This window comes from Ammospiza nelsoni, chromosome 3 (genome assembly GCF_027579445.1).
Source record: "Ammospiza nelsoni isolate bAmmNel1 chromosome 3, bAmmNel1.pri, whole genome shotgun sequence".
Lineage (NCBI taxonomy): Eukaryota > Metazoa > Chordata > Aves > Passeriformes > Passerellidae > Ammospiza > Ammospiza nelsoni.
This window is the reverse complement of record NC_080635.1, coordinates 63923469-63947836: the sequence shown is the minus strand read 5'-3', so window position 1 is coordinate 63947836 and position 24368 is coordinate 63923469. Positions and strand designations below refer to the sequence as shown.

Below are 24368 nucleotides of genomic sequence, written 5' to 3'. Positions count from 1 at the left end.
TGGCGGTGGTGGAGCTTTTTTTTTTTTTTTTTTCCCTCCTTCCCAACCCTCCCTCAAATCCAGGGAGACGCTTCTGAAGCGGGGTGAGCGCTGATCTTACGTAAATGGTGCTGCTCCGGGGAGGGCATCTCCCCTGCCAGCCCCGGGCCAGGGGAGCATCCTCGGGCGCCGCTCGCCCTGCCTAGCGAGCGGGCTCCTCGCTGCCGCCCTGCCCGAGATCCGCACCGGCAGCGGCACCGGCGGGGGCGGGCGCTGAGCAGCAGCCGGCAGCCCCGCAGCCCCGCAGCCCCGCTCCCGGCGGGTTTCGGCGCCTCCGCGGAGCGGCCGCGGGGATGATGCGGCGCGTTGGACCCCGCGGCGGGGAGGGCGCTATGTCAGAGAGATAACGCGCCTCCGCCCGCAGCCCGGGGGCAGTGTCGGTGCCAGCCCCCCCGGACCCGGCTGCTTGGGAGCCGCTCGCAGCTCGGCGGACGGACTGGCCGCGGCGGCGGGGCCGGGCAGCGGCGGGGCGAGGCCCGGCGCGGCGGGGGAGCGGCGGGCGGCCGTGCCGGGGCAGCCCGCCTGCGGGGGGCGAGCGGCCGGGAGGCTGAGGAGCGCAGGCAGCGGAGCCGGGGAGAAGGAGGAGGAGGGCAGCGCCATGACTCATTTGCAGGCAGGTCTCTCCCCGGAGACTCTGGAGAAAGCCCGGCTGGAGCTGAACGAGAACCCCGACACTTTGCACCAGGACATCCAGGAGGTGCGGGACATGGTCATCACCCGGCCGGACATCGGCTTCCTCCGCACCGACGATGCCTTCATCCTGCGGTTTCTGCGGGCCAGGAAGTTTCAGCACTTCGAGGCGTTTCGCCTCCTGGCCCAATACTTTGAATATCGCCAGCAGAACCTGGACATGTTTAAGAGCTTCAAGGCCACAGACCCGGGCATCAAGCAAGCGCTGAAGGATGGTTTCCCCGGCGGGCTGGCCAACCTGGACCACTACGGCAGGAAGATCCTCGTTCTTTTTGCTGCCAACTGGGACCAGAGCAGGTAAAAGCAGAGCCACTCGCCCACCTCAACCCCTTCTCTCCCCGGGCAGTGCGTGGGGAAGCGGTGCCAGCGCAGAGGGAGAGAGGGTGGGCAGCAGGGACACACCCGGCGCTGCCCACTGGGGGCTGGGCAGCAGCCTGGAAGGCAGAGGGAGAGAATAAAGGAGAAACACGTTTTGTGGCTTAGGGCCCTTTCAAGCGTCTCATCCTTTGGGGTGTGAATTTTGGGAGGCAGGTAGACACTGCTGGAGTGCTCTTCTCAGCTGTCAGCTAGGAGGTTTACACCCTTCTGCCTCCCCTCGGTTTACACCCTTCTGCCTCCCCTCAGCCAGAGTGAGCTGGCACGTAGATTATGTGCTTATCCCCCAGACAAAGGCTGGTTGCACTTTCGGCTGGTCTTCCTGTTTCAGCACACACAGAGCTGCTCAGGTGCCATGGGAGAAAGTGGGAGATGCTGTGTGTAGAACAGGAGTATGGCTTTTAAGCTGAAAAGTTTGCCTGTGCAGGAAGCTGAGACTCTGAATCCTTTTCCTCAGCTGAAGAAAGCTCTTCCTGAGCCACCTAGAAATGCCAGGATGGAAGTTCCTGTAACCACTTCTTTTTCCACTCATGCTGCTCCCAATGTCAATTCTCTGCATAATAATCTGAGTACACAAAGCTTTGACCACAAATTGGAGACTGGTCTCTAGAAAATTTCTGATCTTTTTTTTTGGGACTACTCTAACCTGAAGATGATTTAGTAGGGTGACCCAAGAGCTGTGTCACATCAAGGCCCTTTTTAGCAGTTGGCTTGATATTATGTCACACTATTTGTTTATTCTAAATACATTGTGGGAGTGTCATGCTCAGTTTCTCCTGCAGTCTAAAATTATATCCACAAAAATGGCTTGATTTCAGTACATTTAAACTCTTAAAACCTGCTTCTGTGAGCACTGCACTGTTTTCTTCGGCTCCCAACCTGAGTAGAGGTGTAGGATCTGATTTCTCACTTTTTTAGTGAGAAAGCTTAGAATATTCTAAGTTGCCATCCTTATTGCCACCAACATAGTGCTGAGTGCTTGGTGCAGGTATCCTCAGCTCAGCTACTTTGAAACTCTGGGGGAGACTCAAGGTAACTGTCAGTGTGGATAGAAAGGACAGGATCTGGGGGAGAGGCATGTTTAAGTTTGCCCTTCAGGTGTTTGTTTAGCTGTCCTCTTGCAGGTTGTGTGGATTGCCATCACAGGGAGCATTCCCACAGCTCCCTGACCTGGCTGGTGTTACAGCTATGGACAGGTCTCTGTCCTGAGGGATGCTGGACCACCTTGGCTTTCCTTTCCTTCAGGCATGTCAGCCACACCCACACTGTCTATGGGAGAAGTTTCCTGTCCCTTGCTAACCCATGAAATCGACTCTTTGGACTAGGAGAAAGCTGTCTGGCACTGCCCACAGCCAGGGTAGCGACTAGAAAGGGTGGATGAATGTATCCAGAGCTGGGGCCAGTGTCCTTTTTCTGCTTTGCTTATCTAGCAGATGAAGCATAAAAGCTGACTGAAGAGCAGTGGTGAGGAGGCTAAGGACTCACTGAGTATGTTTCCTTTCTCTGATAAGGACCTTCTTTGTTTCCCACAAAAGGACCAGGTCAACTTTTAATTTTAAAAACAACTTCACAAACTGTTAAAAATCCCTGAAGGAAGAATTAGCAAAGAAATACAGGTTTAGGACTTTTATTAAATTGTATGTCTATGATGAAGAAGTTCCCATGTTCAAGGTAGCATGACCTACTGTATACTGTTGTTTCTTATTAATAGAAAAATCCTAAAGCTTTGGGGGATACTTGTCATATTACTTGACTTGATCCTAGTGACTTGATCCTAGTCAAAAGAATACCAAGAATTCAAGTGCAGAGATAAAGTAGCATTTAAAATAATAATTGCCATGTAGAAAGAACAGGTTTATTTTCTTCTTGATGTTGGATATGCTGATGTTTAAAGTACATGGGCTCAGCTGACACAGCAATGAGTTTATTGTGCTTTTTTTCATGAAGTCCTATCTGTATGATGAATATTATTTATGCTATGGCACCGAAGTGGCTGGGGCACACTAGAGTACTTAATGGACGTGTTTGCAGTTGAGTGCCTGCTGCTTTTGAGCCCTGCATGCTCCCGGCACGCCTCTCCTCCCGAGCGAGGGGTTTGTTTTCACACAGACCACTCAGACAAAGCAGAGAGAGCTGGAGCCCAGCTGCGGGGAGTGGCTTGCTCCAAGGCACATGACAAGTCAGTGACACATCTGGGAATGGAGCTAGGTCACTTTCTTTTCTAATTAATGTAGTGCCTTCCATTATCTGATGCTCAGTGGCTGAACCTGGGGAGCACTGTGGAACTTAAGCCTGGCTGCTATGCAATATGTCTCAAGCTTATGCCTTAACTGACTTGAGATATTGCAGTATATAACCCAGTGCTCCTCTTACAGCAGCAATAGGAGGATTACTTATTGAAGCCTGTCTGGTTAGACTCTCTTTGTGTGCTTCATGAACTAAGTTAATAGAGCACAGCAAACCTCCACTTTTATCATATATGTGCAAATTGTTATGGCCAGGATGTAACAATTAGAAAAAAAACCTTCCAATTTGTTATTTAAATGAATAGCAGACATACTGGAGATGATTTATATAGCACTGTCAGCCTATGATTTACATAGCTCCAATTAGAAAGAAAAGTGTGGGAGGCAAAAAATTTCTGTGGTAAAACAAGCCTGTGTACTAGATGTTAAATCATTAAATTAAAGCAGGGCCTGAAAACGGTACCAGATGTCCTGCCATCTGAACAGCCCAATCAGACATGTTATTTAAAACAAACAAACAAAAAAGGAAAGGTGAAAGATGATGCACTCAGTAGCTCAGCAGCTTTCCAGTGTGACCCAGCCTAACTCTCTACCATGTCTGTTCTATGGGGAAAATGAAGGTCAGTGGCATTCCTGCCAGGAAGCTGGATAGCACTCAGGGAGGGATCAGCCTTCCCTATTAGCTTCCAGATTGTTGATTCTTAACTGCATTTGGCTTGTAGGTGTCTATGTGCATTTGAAGACTCCCTTTCTCCTAATGTGTCCAGCTGGTGAAGTTTTTTTCAATTAATAGTGCAATTAACTTCAGCTCTCAACTTCAAGGGATCTGTTGTCATGCATGGTGTTGTCTATTCTTCCTGGCACCTGGACACACATTCCCCAGGAACATCAGTCTGTTTTGATGCTATGTGTTTGAAACCTTTCTGGTATTAGTTATATCAGTTTTTTTCCCTAGAAAGTGCATTAGAAAAGTGAAATGGTGCCTAGTTCTGTGGGTGTCACAGCTCACACCATCCTCAGTGAACATGTAAATCCCCTGCACTCGTTTACTGCTGGTTTTGCTGTTGCATCAGACAGTTTACAGCAGGGCAAAGAGGAGTCCACAGGTTTGCTTTCTAAACTAGGCTTTCATGTGCACAAATGCTAGAAACTTTTCCCCCTGTTAAATGAAAATGTAACTTCTGTAGCTGTGAGGAGACTGGTCTGCTCCTCAGCTCACAATAAACAACAGGCAAGATGGCAGGGTATTTTTCAGACTCTGATGGAAGCAGTATGACAAATAAATAGCAATGCTAACCGTAGTAACATATTAACAGTAAAAAACCCAACTGTTTAGCAGAGCCAGTTTTTGTTTGGAAGTTATATCTTCCAAATGATAACTATTAACTATTGTAAACACTGTCATTTTTGCTACAGTTATTTCTGCTGACTGATGCTGTTTTATTGTTTCCTAGTTTTCTCCCAGGTATCCCTATCTGCCTATCATCACCTGTATTTAGACTATAGGGGTTTTGGCTAGGGAGCTTTACGATCAATGTAAAATTTAGACCAGCTGAATCTTCATCTGTGGCTGTGACTGTTAGCCACTGGGCTAATATGTGGCGTAATTAATGGTATTAAATCTGAATCTAAAAGCTAATCTGGTAAAATACTTGAAATGATTTCTAGTTTTTCTTTGTATTTTTTCTAACAGTGGTGGTGCTTTTTGTATTTAGAATAAGATATCCTCAGGGCATGCTGCCACTATTTCAGCAGAATAGCCATAAGAGAACTTTCAATCCCTCATCTGCTCAGCATTCAAATCTATACCCAGACTGACAAACCAAGGCGATATGAGGCACCATTTCAAAGTACTCCTTTGTATATCTTCAGGGCTCTTGTTTTGGTGAAATTCTAAAAATATTGAGCCAGAGCAGTACCTTAGAGATGGCATGATGGCTCAGAGACTTGACCAGCTTTCTCTTTTAAATCACAGTGGCACAAGAGCTCATTTGACAGAAGCCTTTTCTTGTCCAAATGGTGAGGAGATTAAAATACAGACTGTGCATTCTTTATGTGTCTCAGACCTTCAAGAGACATATGGCTGAAATTCAAGCAAAGGAGACTTTCTATTTATCTCTTCTATTTCATGTCCTGAGAGGCAGATTGATGCCATTCAGTCCTAACTCTCAAAATTACTTCAAATTTCTTTCTTTTAGGGAGGACATGACAAGTAGCCATAGAGATAGTAGAGTAACTCTGCTGAATCAGATTATCTGTTATTCGGGGCAAAAGTGAATTGACTGGAACCAGAATCTGGTTAAACAGAGGATATGGCTGATGCCACTCATCATCAAGAGCATAAGGTATTGAAAACAGCTGACACAGCTGAGTTTGACATGAGACATCTGTACCCTGCACTCTCCCTGTCTCTTCTCTTCATGTTGGCCTGGTGGAGGTCACAGTGGATGCACACAAGAGGATGCTTAGACCACATAACTTAGAGGTAAAGGTGAAAGTTCCTGGTGAAGTATTACCAAGACTTGACAGCCATGTCTGCCAGACTGTTTTCCCCAGAAATCCTTGGAAATATGTTGAATCTGTTCATGTCCCACAAAAAAAAAATTCTCATAACTTTTCTTTTCTGCAGAAGGGAAATTGTTGCCACTGTTAAATTACAAGAGAGTGGGATGCTCAGTAAATTGTTTGAGGTCTTCTGTTTTTGACAAATGTAGACCCCAGTGAGGCATTTCCCTCGAAAGCTGTGTCACTGTTGGGGTAGAAATGGTAGCTGTCCCAAAGCATTTGAAAGAATCACTGTCAGTGTGGTTGTTCACTTGTCACACCTTCTCAGGCTCTATTATTTGCAAGTCAACCTAATGAAAAATTTCAAGAGGTAACAGAGTATGTCTTGCCCACCAGTCCCTGCTTCAGTCAGTCTCAAACTAGGACTCACATAAAAAAGGAACATTAAGAGTGCATTATATATGTGCTAACATATTTCCAGCATTTGTTACTCACATTAATAACAGGACTGAAAAACTTGACCAAGTTTTCTGTTGAATTAAGCATGGTTCTATAAATAGAAGGCCTTAAATACATTTAAATTAACTGTGAGTTTTTGATTATCCTAGCAATTAGTAATATCTTGCTAGCTACAATATGTCCCATAAGAGTCTGTTTAAACAAGTGAATGCAACTGAATTTAGCCATAAATATATTAGGATTTATTTATTCACAGAACTTCAGGCTGCTACAGAACATGCACTGCAGCCAGTTGGGCCCAGCACATCCTACATATCTGACAGCACTGGAGCAAGTCATTAGAAAACTGGTGCCAGGGCAAAATGTGTGGCTTGCTGTTCCTTAAGTACATGTTTTTACTTAGCACAGTAAGAATAAAACAGAACCATTTTCCCCTCAGACTGTACACCATAGTCTCTTCAAATTAAGGGCTAATATTTTCTTTTTTTTTTTTTCTTTTTCTTTAAAGTAGAAAGGCAGTCAAAGCTGCCTTGGACCAAATATATTTCACACTTGTCCTGGTTTTCTCACTTTTGACTGGTCATATTTCTGTATTTGTCTGGAAAGTAATTTCAGTGTGGAACAGAAGTTTTGGCAACAAATTCCAGAGTAATTTTTTCCATCTTCTTTTTATATAGGATTTTGATTTCCCCAAAGTCCAGCCAGGGGTGGACTGGCAGAGCCTGTGCATCCTAGCGGTAGCAGTGAGGTGAAATGTCCGAAAAAATGGGGCTGGAATGGATTAAAGATGAGTCTTTACACAAATAACTCTGTTCTGTGTGAAAGCTTCTGTGCAGTTTCTTCAGCCATGGTTTTTTGCTTGAGCTGCTTAGCTGATACTTTCAATACTCAGCATTTTGCATCACCGGAGATTTCATCTACCACACCAGGTTGACATTTCTGGCGCCTTAGCATGTGTTCAGAGTAAAAGCTGCTTTAAATACTAATGGATTTGTCTCTGGTGCTCTGCACTGTACTTAAGTAAAGTATTGAAACCAAGAGAAGAGATCCAGTGCAGAAGGAAGAATAGCTCCTATCTTCACTAATTGCCCTGAAGGGTGTTTGAGGTGGGAAGCTTGATTGTTAGTGACATGTCCCTGTGTACTCCTGATGTAGCTTTTTAGACTTTAAGAATACTTCAGGTACCTCCCTCTGGCAGAAAGTATTCTTGATTGCTTTTAGCTGGACTGGTTTTATGCAGGGCTTCTCTCTTATTTTCACTGAGTAAACATAAATAGTATTGTTATTGTGCACTGTATTTCTTACACTTAGACCTACAGTAGGAGTTATGGTGGTGGTGAATATGGCACAGATTGGTGGAGACCCAGCCCTGTGACTCTTATTTAGTCTCTGTGGCAGGTGAAATCCTGTTCCCATTGGTGCCTGACAGTTTTCCCATTTACTTAAATGAATTAAACACATATTTCTGTTTACGTGTATACATCTTGTATTGGACTCTTAGGTATACATAAAAAAAGCATTTTTAGGTCAGTCTTAGAGAGCTGACTGGCCTCATAAACAAAGAATCTTTATGTCTGATGCTCCAGATTTCTAGCAATCTTGTGCCACTAGGAAGCTGTTAATCCAAGGCATGTGAAATCTCCTTAAACTCCTTAGGGAGGACAGTAGAGATGCACATCTGGAACTTGGGACCCTCATTCCAGGACAGAATGTAGGGTTCTGCACTGTGGAGCCCTTCTGGAGAATGAGATCTTTTGAACAGGATAACCTAAATGTCAGGTGGGGTTGAGGCAAATTTTAGAATTTGAACATTTTTAAATCTATTCCTTGTATGAGCTGTGGTCAAAACCGTCCTCAGACCAAGGCATTCCAAACTTCCTGTAAACCTTAGATCTCATAAAAGTAAAGCATTAGAAAAGAGTTAAATCTCAGAAAAGTTTAAAGGAGTGAATATGAAAAATTTTATCCCTGTCAATTGAACAAAAATAAAAAAACAAAGTATCTCTAAAATGAAAGGAAGAATTTTGTTTTTATAAAATTACTTTTAACGCTTCCCTTTTTGTTTTCTGGAGAAAACACACTTTCTCCTGTTCAGACATTAGGAGAGTCCTTTATTGATCCCTTTCCTATGAATGCATTATTGGAAGTTCACTGAGTTTTAGATGGCTAAATAAACAAAGATGGAAAGATGGGAGGAGTCAGCTACGACAGATAAATTTCACTGGTGTTATTTCCTTTTGCAGATATTTTCAAAATGTCCACAACAGAGCAGTATACTCATTGTATTAAAGCAAGTCAAATTCAGTATAATTTAATTTAATTTCTAAGTAGGCACACATGCTCTTTGCTACATACACAGAATGGTGAAGAATTCTCTAGGGGACTCACAATTTTGAGAACTTCTGTTTGATGTCATCATGGAAGGCATTTAAAGAGCTTTGCTTAAAAATATCTGTACACTGAATATTTAACTCTTTCATTTCTGGAATATTTGTATTTCTGATATTTTTCAGGTTTAACTTTCTAGTGCCTCATTTGATATTGTGGTGTGGACTGGCAAATTTATGTCTGTTGATTACTGTTTATAAAATCCCACAATCCTAGAATGTTTTAGGTTGGAAGATCGTCCAGTTCTAACTCTCCTGCCATGAACAGGGGCACCTTTAGTAGACAAACACCTCAAAGCCGTAGTGTGTGTTACCTTCTGCTTTTAAGATCCTTGAGTAATCAGCCTTCTGCACTTGTGGATTTAAGAGAAAAAATTACACAGAGAGTGGGATAAGGAGAGCATGTGGAAATTCCCAATATCAGCTGATAATTTTTTAGGACCTATTATTTCATTTCCTTAGGAAAATATAGGAAGAGACTTTGGATCTACACTTCTAGTATTAGTCTCAGGTTTTTGTACCATTATGATTTTAGAAAAATACAATTTGTGTAGAAGTTCTTACACAGATAATGCAATTATTTTCATTAATGCAATTCCACATAAAGATACTAAGGCAGCTTAGGATACTACGGAGAAGTTCAAATGTGTTTTTGATGTGTTACATTCTTGTAGTTTGTTCTGGCTGGCTGATGATCTATAGGTACATAATTCTGCTCCAGAAGATGAGCTCCAGTAATGGAGCTTTTGAAGATTTCCCAGCTTTAGGCGCATCTGAGGGCACATTTGCAATCTTTGATGTAAACTTTTAACAAAGGGTAGAGACTGCTCAGAACTTCTCCACCTGTGTGGTTGTTGCTCCTTTCCTAACCAAATCTCCTCTTCCCATTCTCAGGTACACGCTGGTGGATATTCTGCGTGCCATACTTCTTTCTTTAGAAGCCATGATAGAAGACCCTGAGCTGCAAGTGAATGGATTTGTTTTGATTATAGACTGGAGCAACTTCACCTTCAAGCAGGCCTCCAAGCTCACACCAAGCATGCTTAGATTAGCCATAGAAGGCCTTCAGGTACCATTATTATTTTCTTTCTTTTCCCAATTCTTCTTCGTTTTGCAGTTCATTACAAATCTAGGTTGATAAAAAAGACCCAAGCAAAACAAAATTCCAACAACTTATGAATAGCAAGGCTATTAACACCTTAACGTGTGGGTGTACAGGCAAGCTGCTTGTGACAAAAGTGTGAACTCAGTCAGCTAACTGCAGTAACTCCTGATGTGTAGGCTCCTTCCTTGCTATAAATATGAGGTAATTTTTTTGTCTTTGTTCCAAAGTGCGTGTCTCTCTGTAAATTCAGATGGTAGCTTCTGCCACAGGAAGTTAGAAGCAATCAGTTTATGTTGTAGTTATGCACAGGGCTAATGACATTGGGGTTGCTGCTGCCATGCCAGGTTGCTTTTTTTTGTTCATTCTTTTGGGGACAAGCTCTACATCATTTGTCATGAAAGTGCATGGCCTGTGATTAGCTGTGACTATTTATTTACTCAAAGTTCAGCATGTGCTTGGCTCTTTTTCTGGGTCAGGATTAATCTGAGCAGCAGCCTCTGGGATTGAGTATGCAGTGATTTAAATTCTTTTCAGCTCATTGTAAATGCACTTTACATGGCACAGGCACATTGGTGAAAAGGATACTGTGTAACTCGCATCTGTTTCCCATGGTATTTTATTGTTGTTAAAATGAGAAACTAAGGTACTTGTTTTCTACACAAGCCTGAGTTGCCATTTTAAAAATATCTAATTCACTCCTGTGGCAGTGTGCCTTGCTTTTAGAAGGACATATATTCCTCTTCTGTAATGTTTCTATAATTTATACATTTTTGTTACTCATAAAGAAAAATAACAGCCTTACCTTTGAACTTTTTTTCACTGTGATAGTGAGATTTCTGAAGAAACTTGTATAGCAGTAATACGGAGTTTTGATCGAACTGATGAAATGGCTCAACTAGTATTCAGCCTGCTGTTGCACACAGAAGGGTAGTGACATGAGACAAAGATCTCAGGTCTCATTTTGTTGTGTTTCCTTATGCAACAGTGTGATTTCATCATCTTCACAACTACCTTAGAAGGCAGCAGAGAGACCTGTGCTCTAGAAATGCTGCATTTCCTTTTTTTGCTCTCAAAGTTGCTTTCTTTTTTGTGCTTTTTTTCAAAGTTAGCCATTGTTTTCTGGTTTAGAACATGAGCAAATGCATTAGTAGTCTTTGTTTTCAAATGGTGGTGTTTCTTCTTGGGCATTATTCAGAGATGGTCATTTTGCATCTGAAAATATGAGGGGTGACCTACCAAACTTCAGGTGGGCCCTGAGACTCAGCATTCTCCTGCCATCAATTGGTTCATGACTGAATTGAGGAGAAGTCCTTTGGCTTACTTAACTTACCCATGCCCCCAGCTTTGTATTTTCTAATATCCCAAGGCTGATGGTGGCCAGCACATATGGCACCATTTTGTGTAAAGAGTACTGCCTTCAGTACTCTTTACTGCAGAGATGCAAAAGTGGGTGTGAAATACATCAGAAGAAAGAAGGAAAAGGCATTTTAATGACTGCCTTTTATTTTGGAGAAAAATGCATAGCGAAAACATCATTCATTTGATGATGTCAAAGTAAAAAGTGCTTAATCAGGTAGAATGAAAGAGAACAAGAAAAACTCAGACACATTATTTATTTATGATTTTTCTAAATACTTTCTATTTAATCAGAGAAATGAAATTTGCTTTGGCTTATAAGATTTAACAGGGCTCAAGATGCTGAACTTTACTATTTGAAGAATTTAAATATTTGGGTTGCTTAGGCACAAGAGGACAGTGAGAGTGGGATTAGTGACCACTGAATTTGATGTTAACCAAATCCCTTTGCCTCCTGAATGAAATCTACCGAATTTGCCTTATATTTGCTTAGCTTCCATAGTGAGCAGAATACTCAATATGATATGTACCAAAGGCTTTACAAGCTATGGCATTTTTTGGCTTTTCACAATGGCCTAATGTTTAAGAAATTGCTTTTGAAATAAGAGAAGTAAATATACACTTTTCTGCTGTATAGAAGAAGATGAGTTCTGGTACAAACTTTGTCTGCATATGTGTTAAACAGGAGTGTGGAAAGAATAATCATACCCCAAACTTACTTGTATAAATTAGAAAAACTTCCTTGGTAGCTGTTTCCAGGAAAAGAGGCTTTTGATCATGACACTTACAGGACAGTGATTGTCTGTAATCTGACGTGAAATTCTAGCATACCCATCACAACAGTGCTTGCCAAACAATTGGTGCAGTGTAGGTCAGGGCTGACTTGTAGGACAAATGGTTTTGCTAGACAAGGAAACTTTATGTGGAGGTGGGGGCACTCAGCTGGGACTCTTGATGCTCCACTCCCAGCTCATACACTGGCTGTGTGCTTTTGGAAAAAAGAAACAACACTTTCCTTGCAGATGCTTGTGCCCACAGCATTCCTGTTGCTCCTCATCATTGAGAAAAAGAATTTGCACTTAGAGCTCCTACACTTTCCCTAGTTTAAAGACAGAAGGAAATTATTTTTTGAGAGCTGGAACATGCCTCAACTTTAGGACTTTGTGTTGACTCTTCCTACTGCATTCAGTATGTGGATGTTTGTGTGTTCCAGTCTTTAGGTGCCCACTTTTCCCCATACATTGATTTCTGTAGCCAATCACTGATTTAGGGCTTGTGAAGATGCTCATGTTACTCAGCAGCTGTGCTCCTGAAAGCAGGTGTGGGGGGGGGTAGAATGTAAGAAAATAAAGGTAGTGCAGAAGGTAGTCTCACCCCTGAGGAGTTGCAGCTGTGCCAATCACCAAAGATTAGGAACAGGCCTGCCTTTAACAGGCCACAGCTGTGTCCAATGAGGATGAGCGCTACAAAAGAGTGGGTTAGCTGGGTGGAGAGAGAGTTGGAGTTTGTTGGCTGGGCTGTGAAGAAGAAGAAGAAGAAGAAGAAGAAGAAGAAGAAGAAGAAGAAGAAGAAGAAGAAGGTGGTGGTGGTGCTGCTGGTGCTGGTGCTGCTGCTGGTGCTGCTGCTGCTGCTGCTGCTGCTGCTGCTGCTGCTGCTGCTGCTGCTGCTGCTGCTGCTGCTGCTGTGAGGAGCTGTGAGGAGCCGACCATGAGAAATCAATGAGAAGGTGTGGAAGATGTGCAGTATGATGGCAACAAGTAGGGAATGTTACAGCATTGTGTGCATCAATATCTGAGTGCCTCTTAAGATTTCTTTCAAAAACTTTACAAAATTTTGCCTCCTTCACTAGTAATGGGCTGCAATCTGTGTGCTTCGGCTATTTTTCCCATAGAAGAGAGAACTTTTGAGAGCTCTGAAGAAAACCAGTCCTAAAGTTCTGTAGATGGTGATGAACTCTGAGCAAAAAGCCCAGAATGTATCAGATGGTTTCTGGGTAAGGAACAATTAAATTGGCTGGAATTCATCTGGATGGAAGAAGAAAAATTGTAGAGGGAAAGTACAGAAATCTGTGAAACCATAAAATCATTCAGCTTGGAAGAGACCTCAGAGGCTTGGCAAATCTAACCTCCTCCTTAAAGCAGGGTCCTTATGGATAGGGATACAGAGGTCAGACCAGGATGCAAAAAAGATCATGGGTGGCTGGAGAGAGTGGACAAGCTGCAGTTGCTATTTGTTATTTACGTTTTAAGAAATGGGCACCATCAGGTGATACTAGGAGGAGGCCTGGCTCTTTGTAAAACACCTTTGTGCAACATCTGGGTAACTTGTGGAACTCTGTGCCATGAGGAATTCTGGAAGCTTAAATAGCTGTATTTAGGGAAAATGAAAAGAGAGATGAACTGAGGATTGGTAAATATATAAAAGCCAAATCAAAGTTCAGAATTCCTTGGGCTGTACAAAGTTGTAAATGAGGTGGATGCTGACTGGAAATAATCACATATGTTGTCCAAGTTGTAGCTGCTCTAGCTCTCTGTTTTGGCCTCTGTTAAGGACAGGATATAAGGCTAGGTGGACTTTTGGTATGGCATGATGAAGTCAAGTTTTGTATATTCCACTCCCTTGCCCATTCTGAAAACCTGCCTTTTGTTTTACTGTTTCTGGCACTGCCCTGACCACTACTACCAAAACATCTAGCTGAGAACCGCTTGGAAGAAAGAGAGAGAGAGTTCTGGGTATGATTATTTTTTTTGGTGATAGTCCTTTTTTACGTAAATCCTTATATGGATTTTTAAAAATTTTTAATTTTAATTATCAAGACAGTAATGTTTTCATAAGGCAGGTGAAAACAGTTTCAAAGACTGAAAATTCAATTTGAAAATCATATTGAAAGTTGGAATTATTAACTCGGACAGCTTTGGGGGTAATTATAATTGAGTTTTGCAAAATGGAACACTATATGTATGCATGAATCACATTAACTGATTAACTGGTATTTAGTATTCTAAAACCTGGGCCACTAATTCCTCCTTAAATATTGATTTCTATTTAGTGCATAATAGTAGTTGCATCATGACAGATTTTTTTTCATGCATGTTTTCACTCAGGCAGGCTGTACATCTCAATGCTTTGTAAAAGTGTGTAGTTGGCTGAATGCGAATGCTTCTCCTCTAGTTAAAAAGCTGGTGGAAAAGAGATGATACACATTTAAATGGGGAGCTGAGCATATGTGGACAGTCAGCATTGTTGCAGAAGACAGAAGACTCTTACTTCTGGGACAAGGGTGTTTGGCAGAAACAGTGATGGTGTTATGGGGCACAAGGCAGGTCTTTTGACTGTGTCGTTTTTCTTTTTGTAACAGAGGAAGGCTTCATAAGCTGAAACAAACTCAGTCCTGTAAAAATGAAAGCAAACCAGAAAGTTAATGAAGGCAGCATCCTTGCAGCTAGAATTGTTTTCAAAAACGTCTTTCACACAGCTGTTCTTGTGAGCTGTAGGAACAATATCCCCAGCCAGATTTGCTGCAGCACTGCAAGGTGGAAGTACCAGACACAGACCCTGTACAGTTTGGGGATGACAGTGACAGGACTTGCTACTCCCATTTTCTTGAAGTGTGAGCTCTATCACAGGGTCCTGCAAGGAATCTGGCTGAACATTGGGGTTGGTTCAACAAGCACAGAGTGCTTAAACTTTGCCACCTGGTTCTGGGCTATGCCTATGCAACCAGCATGCTGCAGTGCCAAGGATTCCTAGGACAGGAACTTCCAGAACTAGGGATGCCTCTGGAAGCAGTATCATGACTTCATATAATTACATGGTCACATGCTCCATGCAGTGCATGAGATTGTTAATAATGAGCTGAAGGAACACTTTGTGCTAGCAGTGAGCTGCAAAGCACAAAATAGAGCTTTAAATGTTTTTACATCCAGACTTAAAACCGTTCACTCCTCTCACTCAGTGCTTGAATTGTCTACTATTTTTTGAGAACAGGGTCCTGACACATCACATACTGCTTGACAGAATATTAAAAAGTAGCAGACTCAAAATTTTAATGGGAGTATCTTCCATTTTTAGGAAGTCTAGTAAATAATTTAATTCAGGTTTGGTTTTTTTTTAAGCAAAGAATTAAATTATTTGTAAATGCTAGGGTCCCCTGAGCCCAGAACCTCCCAGAGAACAGAAGGATGTGCTTGCAAACAGCATAATTTCATACCAGTTCAACTCATGTTCTGCAGCAACAGCAGTTAAATGGGATATTTTTCCTAAGAGCTTGTTAATTTCAAGAGTTAGCATACACTTGGTCTTCCTTACTTGTAAAAAGACCATAAAAATGCTTAGCAGCAATTTCCTGTGGAAACTGGGTAGACTGGAAGTGATTGTTATTTCTAGCTCCTCGCCTGCTATCTGGATGAGCTTGACGTGCTGGGTGAGAAAGGACTTTATGACGATAGCTTGAGTTCAGCTGCAAACAGGCATGTCTGTGTAGACACAGACACCACAGATGGTGTGGTCCCAGTTTTTAACCTGTTATCTGAAGACAGAATAATTAACTCCCTTGCTAGATTCTTTTATGATGCTCATGAAAAATAGGGTTTAATGCCTTTGGACTGTTGATTTATGTATTCTCACAAATACACTCTTAAGATGAGGGGATACCATAATCATTTTTTCTTATTTTTCTATCCCAAATAATTCCACTGAAAAGTTACTGTTAAGTGTTTCCTAATTTGGGGTGCCTATTGTGACAGGCTATAGTGTGATTATCAGTCACAGTTTATGTATTTGGAGTCCAGCTGACATTTATTTTTGATCAGGAGGATTCAAGACTTTAGTCTTGATCTTGAGCGCCCAAGCCAGGAGTCTGAATTCTAGCATGGCTAAATTAAGAGCTTCTCATTAGATTCTCTTTGAATGCACATACTGCCACGTGGGCTGCCACCCCTGAAAGAAATGAGAAGCAGCAGCACACTAAAATCTCCTTTCCTCCCAAGAAACTCTGCTCTGTGGCATCTTACTGAAAGCTGCAAGGAAGCTTAATGGAGTTAAATATCCACCCTCCGAACACTGCTGCTGGAGCTAGTGGAGTATCTGCCTGCAGTAGGTTGTCATCCTCCATGTGAACCTGAGCAAAGACAGACAGAGGGCACTTTGCCAGTGGTTTGCAGATATTTGCTGTAAGCAAGGCGTGATTAGTTGTGGGGAGCTTGGCTTTTGTTCAGACACTTTGATCTAGCTGGCACAGACTCTTCTGCTGTTCCTCCTGCCCTTTCTCCTCTGAGCAGGCTTTGCCACAGTCCTACTGTTTCCCCAGTTCCTCAACTCACTCCTGCTGATATTGTCTTACTTTGTAGGAGTCTTTACTCATGTGAGTATTTTTGTCTCTATTCTGATGGCATCCTCCAAAACCTCAGTCACCACAGATGACTGCATGGCACATTAATTTCATCTTAGACTCCTTAGGAGATTTCAGCCTTTTGTAATCTCACTGGCCAAATGCTCTCCACATCTGGCTTCCAATCACCTTCAAACTCAAATGTTCCCATTGCTCTTCATAACAGTAATGAAAGTAGCACTGGAGAGCGATTCCTGATCTGTTCACATGCCAAGTGAGTCCTTTAGACACCAGGCTGTTAAGGAAACTCTCCTTTTAGTTCCTCAAGCCAGAGGAACTGGCCTGCTTGGTACATGTGACTCGCCCCTCATGGGGCCAGGCAGGAGACATTGGCAGCTTCTGAGGATGTTACTGGAATTACATGGCATGATCTAGAAAAAAGAATTTTTGTTTTAATCTGATGTTCTCTTCTGCTCAGCAAAGTATATATGGTTAGTCTAGAAACCAATGAAAATGCTCATAGTTTACATTTTCCCATCAGTTTTGTCAATAGAGAAAAATATCCAAATAAAATTATTGCATCTTAGAAGAGAATCGTACCTGAAGGTTGCTTCTTTCTTGAGCTTTTGCTAAATACTGTCCACATTTCTGTTTTTCTTTTTATTAGGAAACTGAATCTATATGCATTAACTAAAGAGAGTGACTTAATTGCTCTGATTAGGCTGAAAAATGAATACAATACTAAGGTGACACAAACATGAAGGGCTTGTAGCACAAACTCAGTATAGGCAATTAATTCTTGTCACTGTGAATGACTTTCTGTTGTCTCTGGTAAACCACACTTCAACAACTATGTGGTTATAACCATTCCTCAGCTTCAGGATATCTATTTATTTTTGAAAGTGATTTTTCTCAGTCAAGGTCTAAATATTTCTCTTTTCTTCAGTATCTTAAGGCAATAAAGGGAATAAATAGTAGTCTTCCTTGTAAGGTCACTCAGAAATAAAAGTAATTTGTTGTAAGTTGTAATGTTAGAGACAGAAGACATGTTTTAAGATCATAGTTCACCTTCCTGCTAAGGCAAGATTATCCTGTGCATTATGTTTTCTAGTGCTTCCCACAGTTTAATTTAAAAGCTTGAAGGCAAGTCTGGCACTCACTTTGGAAACCCCTCTAAGACTTCTTGCTCTTCAGATTTTCTCTCGGCATTAGTTCTAATTTTTCTATTTCAAAATGTCAACTCCTATAAAACTCTTTGCTATTTCACTGTGTGCTGTTGGGTCCAAAGTAGGAATTGGTTTGTGACTCTCAGTAACCCATAGAAGGGAATTGTTCTGATGCAGTACCTATCTGCAGCAGCAGTGATTTGTAATCAGGACCTGGAGATGTTCCTCCTGACTTCTTTGGCGCTGGAGATGTTGAGATGTAAAAATCAGTGGGATCCTCTTTATGTGGAGAGCCTAAATATGTTTTTTTAAATAGTGTTCAATTTACCTGTGTTATCAATCCATTTTATATATGCATCTTTCACATTTACCTCAGAAGTACACACTAGATAATTTTGTAATTATTTTCTGAAACCAATCTAACCTTTATTTTCCATGATGCTAATAAATACTCCGTGATCTTATTTGGCTGTTCACAGTTGTCTTTATGTTAGTGTCTTCTGCACATACTGCCCATGCATGTGGTACCTCTGCCAGCAAAGTCATAGTGCTCCATCCACAAAACAATGCAATGTATTTTTTTTGGTGATTTTGGTTAATGTTCCTTAGCAAGTGTTCACCTCCTTTGACAATTATTTTTGATGAATCCAATTTGCCTTTGGTTATAAGCAAAATTTTGACTTTGTTTATAAGTGATTGCTGTGCAGGAAGAACGCTGCTGTCGTAATTCACTGATGTTTGAAAACAACTGTGGGAAACATCTCTGGGGGAAGTACCGTAAAAAATTAGAAATTATATGGCTAGTAAAGGTTTCTCTCATCTCATGTTTCCTAATCATAAAACAATTTAGAAAATTCAATTTTTGAATGTTTTAATAGGCATAAATGTTTAAATTAGTGATACTTTGGTGGTGATTTAAAGCAGCTCAGGAGCTGAAACTTTGGATATATAACAAATGAAGAAAATTGTGTTTCTGAAGAAAAAAGTATTAATTCTTTCTAAAATATCATATTACAGTGTGGATAATATGCTTAAAAAAAAAAAGCTCCCTTCCCCAAAAAGCATTTCTATAGTCTTTTCCTGCATATTTTGCAAAAGTCAGAATATATTCTTAAAAAAATCTCTTCTTATTAAGTAGAAAATTAAAATACTGTTTTTAATCTTTCCCAGTGTTTTCTGTAATGAAAAGGATTGGGTAGTAGTGATTTGTTTTCGCATAATGAATATGCAAACATGGATATGGACTGAAATCTGAGGTGGCTGAACATATCATCCTTTTTGAGGAAAATAAATTTACATTCAATCAAAAAGAATGAATTTCACTCCAGCGCCTGACACTGAGTCAGCATCTCCCCCAGCACAGTTCTGGCTGTGCCGAGGTGCTTGCTTGTTCTTTTGGATCACGTTTTAAGTTGTCCCTCACAGTTTAGGTTTTGACTATGAAATAGTCCCTTATTTTATAGGACTCACTTAAACTTCACACAGTGCCATTGGAAAATGCAATCTTTAATCAGTGATTAAAGACTGTGTTTTCAAATGTATTTGTTATTTCCCTGCTCTTTTTAGTTGGTTCTCATGAATCCTTTATAGCTGTTAAAATCTTTTGGGGCAGAGCTTTCTTTCTGAGAATTGGATTTCAACCCTTGGCCATGTCCACCATTAAAAACACTTCCTGGAAGGAGAAGGTGTTTCTGCTGTGATTCAGGGGAGAGCCTCCCTAAAGGTGTGTTTCAACTGCAGCTTTCACTAATTCTTACCTGACCTTGCACTGGTTGTGCCTTATTACCTACAAAAGCTTCTGAGTTTGCTGGGACCTGCCTTCATCTCGTGCTAAGCTACTTGACTGAAAGTATAGATTAAATAGTATAATATAAATTTAGAATACTGCATCTTCTGGCTGAGGGCCACTGTGCAAAGTATACAGAACCCAGGGCGAATCATCAAGTACTGGTAGTCCTCCAGCATTCTCCTCAGAAAGTCTTCGCAAGGTACAGCCAGTCCTCTGAAATCTGCAGTGGATCTTTCTGGTCTTTACGCAGGAAACCCATGGAATATGCTCCAGGCACAGTGAGTCCATGCAGAAACACTGGATACATTCGGTAATTTAAGTGCAGTTATAAACCCAGCCTTTGCGATAGGGGTTTTCAACCTGCAGAAGAGTATATGGTGAAAATCTAGGTTCCTTCTGCAAGGAAGATGGAAAAGATTTTGAAGGATAGTGCTTAACAAAGGGAAAAAGAGGACACTAAGGATGTCAGGAGAAGACAGGATAATTATGAAGGGATAGAGCAAGGTGTTGGGCAGAAGACAGACCTAAAAACTGCCCTTCAGTTTAGATTTTGAAATGTTTCAAAGTAGATCATTATATTTCCTCTCTTTTGGTTTTATCAGTCTCATTGACTAAATTGTCATCTGTAAAACAATTTTTTTAAAAGCTGTGTAGACGTACCATTGGAAAATAAAGATTAACATTTTTGAAATCATAGCTGTCACACATCTGCTGCAGTAACTGAGCTTTACCACAGCACCAGATATTATCATTCCCTTCTGGTTTTAGTCAGTGAGCACACCACCATAACGTGGTGACTTTGACAGGCACCAACCGTGCCTTGAGGCTATGTTCTTCCTCAAATTCTTAATTCATTTTACATGGGTTACATTGGTTAACTGCATACCCCCAGCAACATGTTTCCATTATGAGGGGATGCAGTTAAATAGTAGTGATTGATGAGGGATTATGTACCAGTGAGAAGCTGCCTGAGCCTCTTAACCACTTATTTCCTCATTCTTTATTTTTCAGGGGTTTGGGGATGCAGATCTGCAAGCAAGGTTTGACATATGTTTTGGGCATTAGCTGAGATCCATTGGGTCATGCTTTTCAAAGCATTTTGTTAGGAATATTGAGCAATTGATTTTCTCTGGAAAACGCTAGGACGTCTTCATACTATTGCTATCAGTATGATCCAATTCTGTTCTCCACAGAAATTCAGCAGGAGTGCAATTTAATGAGACCAGTGAAAGGAATCTGACTGCTCTATTTATAGCACACTAATTGATCAGGGTAGCCATGGTAGGAGGAAACTTCAGAGAAAATCAATGCAGTATCAAATGAAAGTAGCACACAAACCTTTAAAGACAGCTGTGTGAAAGCCAGTTAAGGATGAATTAGTTTGAAGATCCATGGGAACATGTTGGACCATGTGTGTTCTTGCTTTAAGTTGTAAGAATGAAGCCAAACTAAGCAGCATCTTACATGCGAGTTGAGCCTTACTGTGTATTTTTTTCTTTGTCCTCTTATACTTTGTCCCATTAAATCTTCTTGGTGGATTGTTTTAGTCTCTTATGGGGACTGGAAATGTCTTCTTTTAAGAGCTCCCCTTTGACAACCTTGCCCTGTTTTTGTAATGAGGATGGCAGCCACGCTGGGTAGGAGAACTGCAGAGCCTCTTGGCTGTGTGTCCAGCACTCAGGCACAGTTCCAGGTCTCATGGCTTTCACTTAAATGCAGGGAGAAGATGGTCTGTCTCCCTCCATCCTCATTCCTGTCAACAAAATCCTAGTAAGTAGTAGATACATGAAGCGTAACTGTTTGTACTCATCGCTAGTGTTTCTTAAATCTGTGTAATCAGCCTTTGCTTGCTCCCCTAATTGCATTGTTTCCTCATGGAATCTGCTAAAGTCCTGAACAGCCCCTTATTCGCCATCCCTGAAGGTTATGGGTATGTGGCAGATATTCTCCTTTACTGGGTGTATCTCCATGCTGTGGGCTGGCTGCCCATCAGTACATTGCTTTTGAGCTGCTGTAGAAGGATGAAGTAAGCAACAAACTACCATGGAGGCATTTTAGCAGTAACTTGTTACAGAAAGAGTCAGAAGGGGAACATATGTACACTTCAGTTACTTTGAATGTGCTTTTTCTTCTTGTGTTCGTACATACACAAAGGTTTTACCTCTTCCCTAAAGGATGGCAAACATGGCAGTGATTACCAGCAAAGCTGTCCAGGCTGTCAGTGTGTCTCCTTTCCTTCAGTACTTGAATGTGCTTGCAATTAAATGAATAAAAAAATCTTGCTTCATTTTACAGCGTGTAGGATGCAGCATTTAGAATGTCCATACTTTTTTCACTAGGATTATTAAAGGCATGGCATCATGAAGTACATGTATGAATAATTCTGTTTTTCTGCTTCTTCATAAGAAAGGAGTAAATAATCTACACCTTCCATGAACACTTAATTTCTGTGGGCTAGTTTTATGTAGCACCAATAGCTAAGCATATGAATGGTGCTACATCTTCTGTTCATTCAGTTCTGAGCATATGTGGTGGCATGGAGTTGTGGCTTAATTAGGTAGATGAATAATGTCAGAAATATTGTAAATTATCAATATGGTCTTCATCTTTCTTTAAGCCCTGACTGTGAATCCAGTTCCCAATGACATCAGCAGTTGCCGTGGTGAACTTTCATAAGCTAGTCTTTAATCTTTCATTAAATTACAGCCTAGGAACCAGACCTGAGGATTGAGATGAAAAAAATGTGCATCTGCAGCACTGATGTCTTCCGTGAAAAACAGGAAAGCCACACTTCTGTGTTTTTGGAAAAAAAGATAATTTGCTGCATTGGTGAGCACACTTTCTCAGCCAGTTACATTGTCTAAGCAACACCATGCAAGAAGAATTTGTAGAATGTAAACAGAGGTGGGATGTGTGGGGCTTGAGAGCAGCTGAAATCAAATATGACAGGGCCTGAATGTGATGAATGACTCAGCTCTGTCATGTGCAAGGCTTGAGAATGGTGGTAAGGCTGGCAGGTTTAGGATGTCTTTTTCTTGCTACATTGGGCTTTAGCTGGACATTTCTAAGAACAACACACTGCAGATTTAAATTATTTCTCAGAAGGGCACTGGGGATGTCTCCGTGTGAGCTGCCAGCACAGAGGTGATGTGTGAACTCACACTCAGACTGACACATGGGGAAAAAAAGAATGGGACAGAGGGCAGAGTACTTGAGGGCCCATGTGAAGCAGGGTGGGTATTGAGAAACAGTTCTTGAGCTGGGAGGGCAAATGGAAACTGAGTTGTTGCTGACAAGCCCCCAAGTGTTTGGTGTACTGAGCTGAGACTGGAAGAGTAGAAGTGTCTGTGTTGTAAGGGACATAAAGGTGCAATATAAAGCTTTTGTTGTGGAACAGCTCCCCAGAATAGCACTTTGGTCTAAGATGTAGCTGCCGCATTCTGTGTTGTTTTGTCTAATAGGAGAAAATTATTCTTCCCAATGAAGCTTAATGTGCTTATGTCATTACAGCACTGTGTCTCTAAGAATGCCATCATAGGAGCTGTTACTAGCACAGGTCTTCTCAGCAGCTCATTTGTGCCCAGGTCTTGGTCTACCAATACAAAGCTCTGTCCCTGTTCTGTTTGTCCTAAATTAGTCCTGCCTCCTGTACGTGACCAGATGTTGAGCTGGTGTTTCCCTGTGTTTATGCACTCAGTGCCTGCTTTTGGGGAAATAAGTGCAATAGCATTTTTTTCCCCACAGTAGAAATTGGAAGCCATTATTTTGCACTTTGCAAATGGAAAAAAAATTAAAGAGGCAGGAAAAAGACCTACAATTGCTTTGTTCTATTTTGCAAATACAGTAATTGAAAAAAAAAAGCCAGAAAAGAGAAGAGCAGAATCTGGAGGTTTGTTGGCAGTATTTTTACACGTTTTAAAGTTGGGATTGATTTCCTTTAAGGTTATGAAGTCTTGCTCACAAATCTTTTATGTTTTCCCCGAGGCTTTTTATTCCTGGATAGGTTTTTGACAATTTAAAGTTAGTCAGAAGAAGTACACTAAGCTGTAATTTATGTTGCCAGGCGTTATTACCCAAGGCCCTGCCTTCTCACACAGAGGAGCTCACAGGTGAAACTGCAGAATAGAATTATCTTTGCCTGGGCTGCAAAAAGAGAGGTTGTCTGTGAAAACACTCTGTCACGTTTTGCTACCAGCATCAAGTTCACACTTAAGTCCTTGAAAAATATCATTTGCTCGGATGACAGACTGTCACAGGGCCAGGACATAGGTCATTGCTGTGAGATGAGAGCCTTTTGGCATTCTTCTGAGTCACTGGCACCATCTGTCCCTCTTCCTGAGGTAAGGCCGGATGGAGGCCCTGCAGGCTGTTCAGCTTTTTATTTGGCATTCCTGACCTTGCATCAATCGCAGTCTGATGGGGGGGCTGGTTTGGGATGACTTGCTTTGTTCCATGTTCTGCAGCAAAGCCTCGGCATAATCTGCTTTGACTCACATATTGTATTGCAGGAGGCATGCTCTGCTGCAAAGCAGATGGTTTCAAAAGGAATGTTTTTGGTATTTGTGCATCATATTGGGACAGGTGTTGCTTGCTTCTCTCACCCCTCCTTGTTCACAACCTTGATGTTCTTTTCAACACACAATAAAAACTTAGAAGGGAATTCAGTCAGGATTCACATAGATCACAATTTGGTCACTCAAATAGTGTCAGCCCAGTTTCCATTTTTTGCTTTTCTTAGGTGGGTGATGTTTCTTGTCCTTTCTCTTGGGTTTGATCCTTTCAAAATGGACTGAAATTCACAGCCCTGGGCTCATCAAGCACATATTGATTAAAAAAACCTCCACTCAGAATAACTTTTAGGCAGCACAAAATGTGGCAGTAGGATATTAAAGATAAAGGGTCAGGTTTCCCACAACATTGTA

General features: G+C 41.5%; 1 protein-coding gene across 1 annotated transcript in view; it reads left to right on the top strand.

Annotated features, from left to right (window-relative positions):
* The first annotated feature begins 637 nt into the window (after positions 1-637).
* The window catches only part of CLVS2 (clavesin 2), a 56570-nt gene continuing 32839 nt past the window's right edge, over positions 638-24368 (top strand). Inside the window, exons 1-2 of the mRNA XM_059467463.1 lie at positions 638-1026; positions 9596-9770. Coding sequence (XP_059323446.1) covers positions 638-1026; positions 9596-9770 — 564 coding nt within the window. The remainder of the gene's footprint in view (positions 1027-9595; positions 9771-24368) is intronic.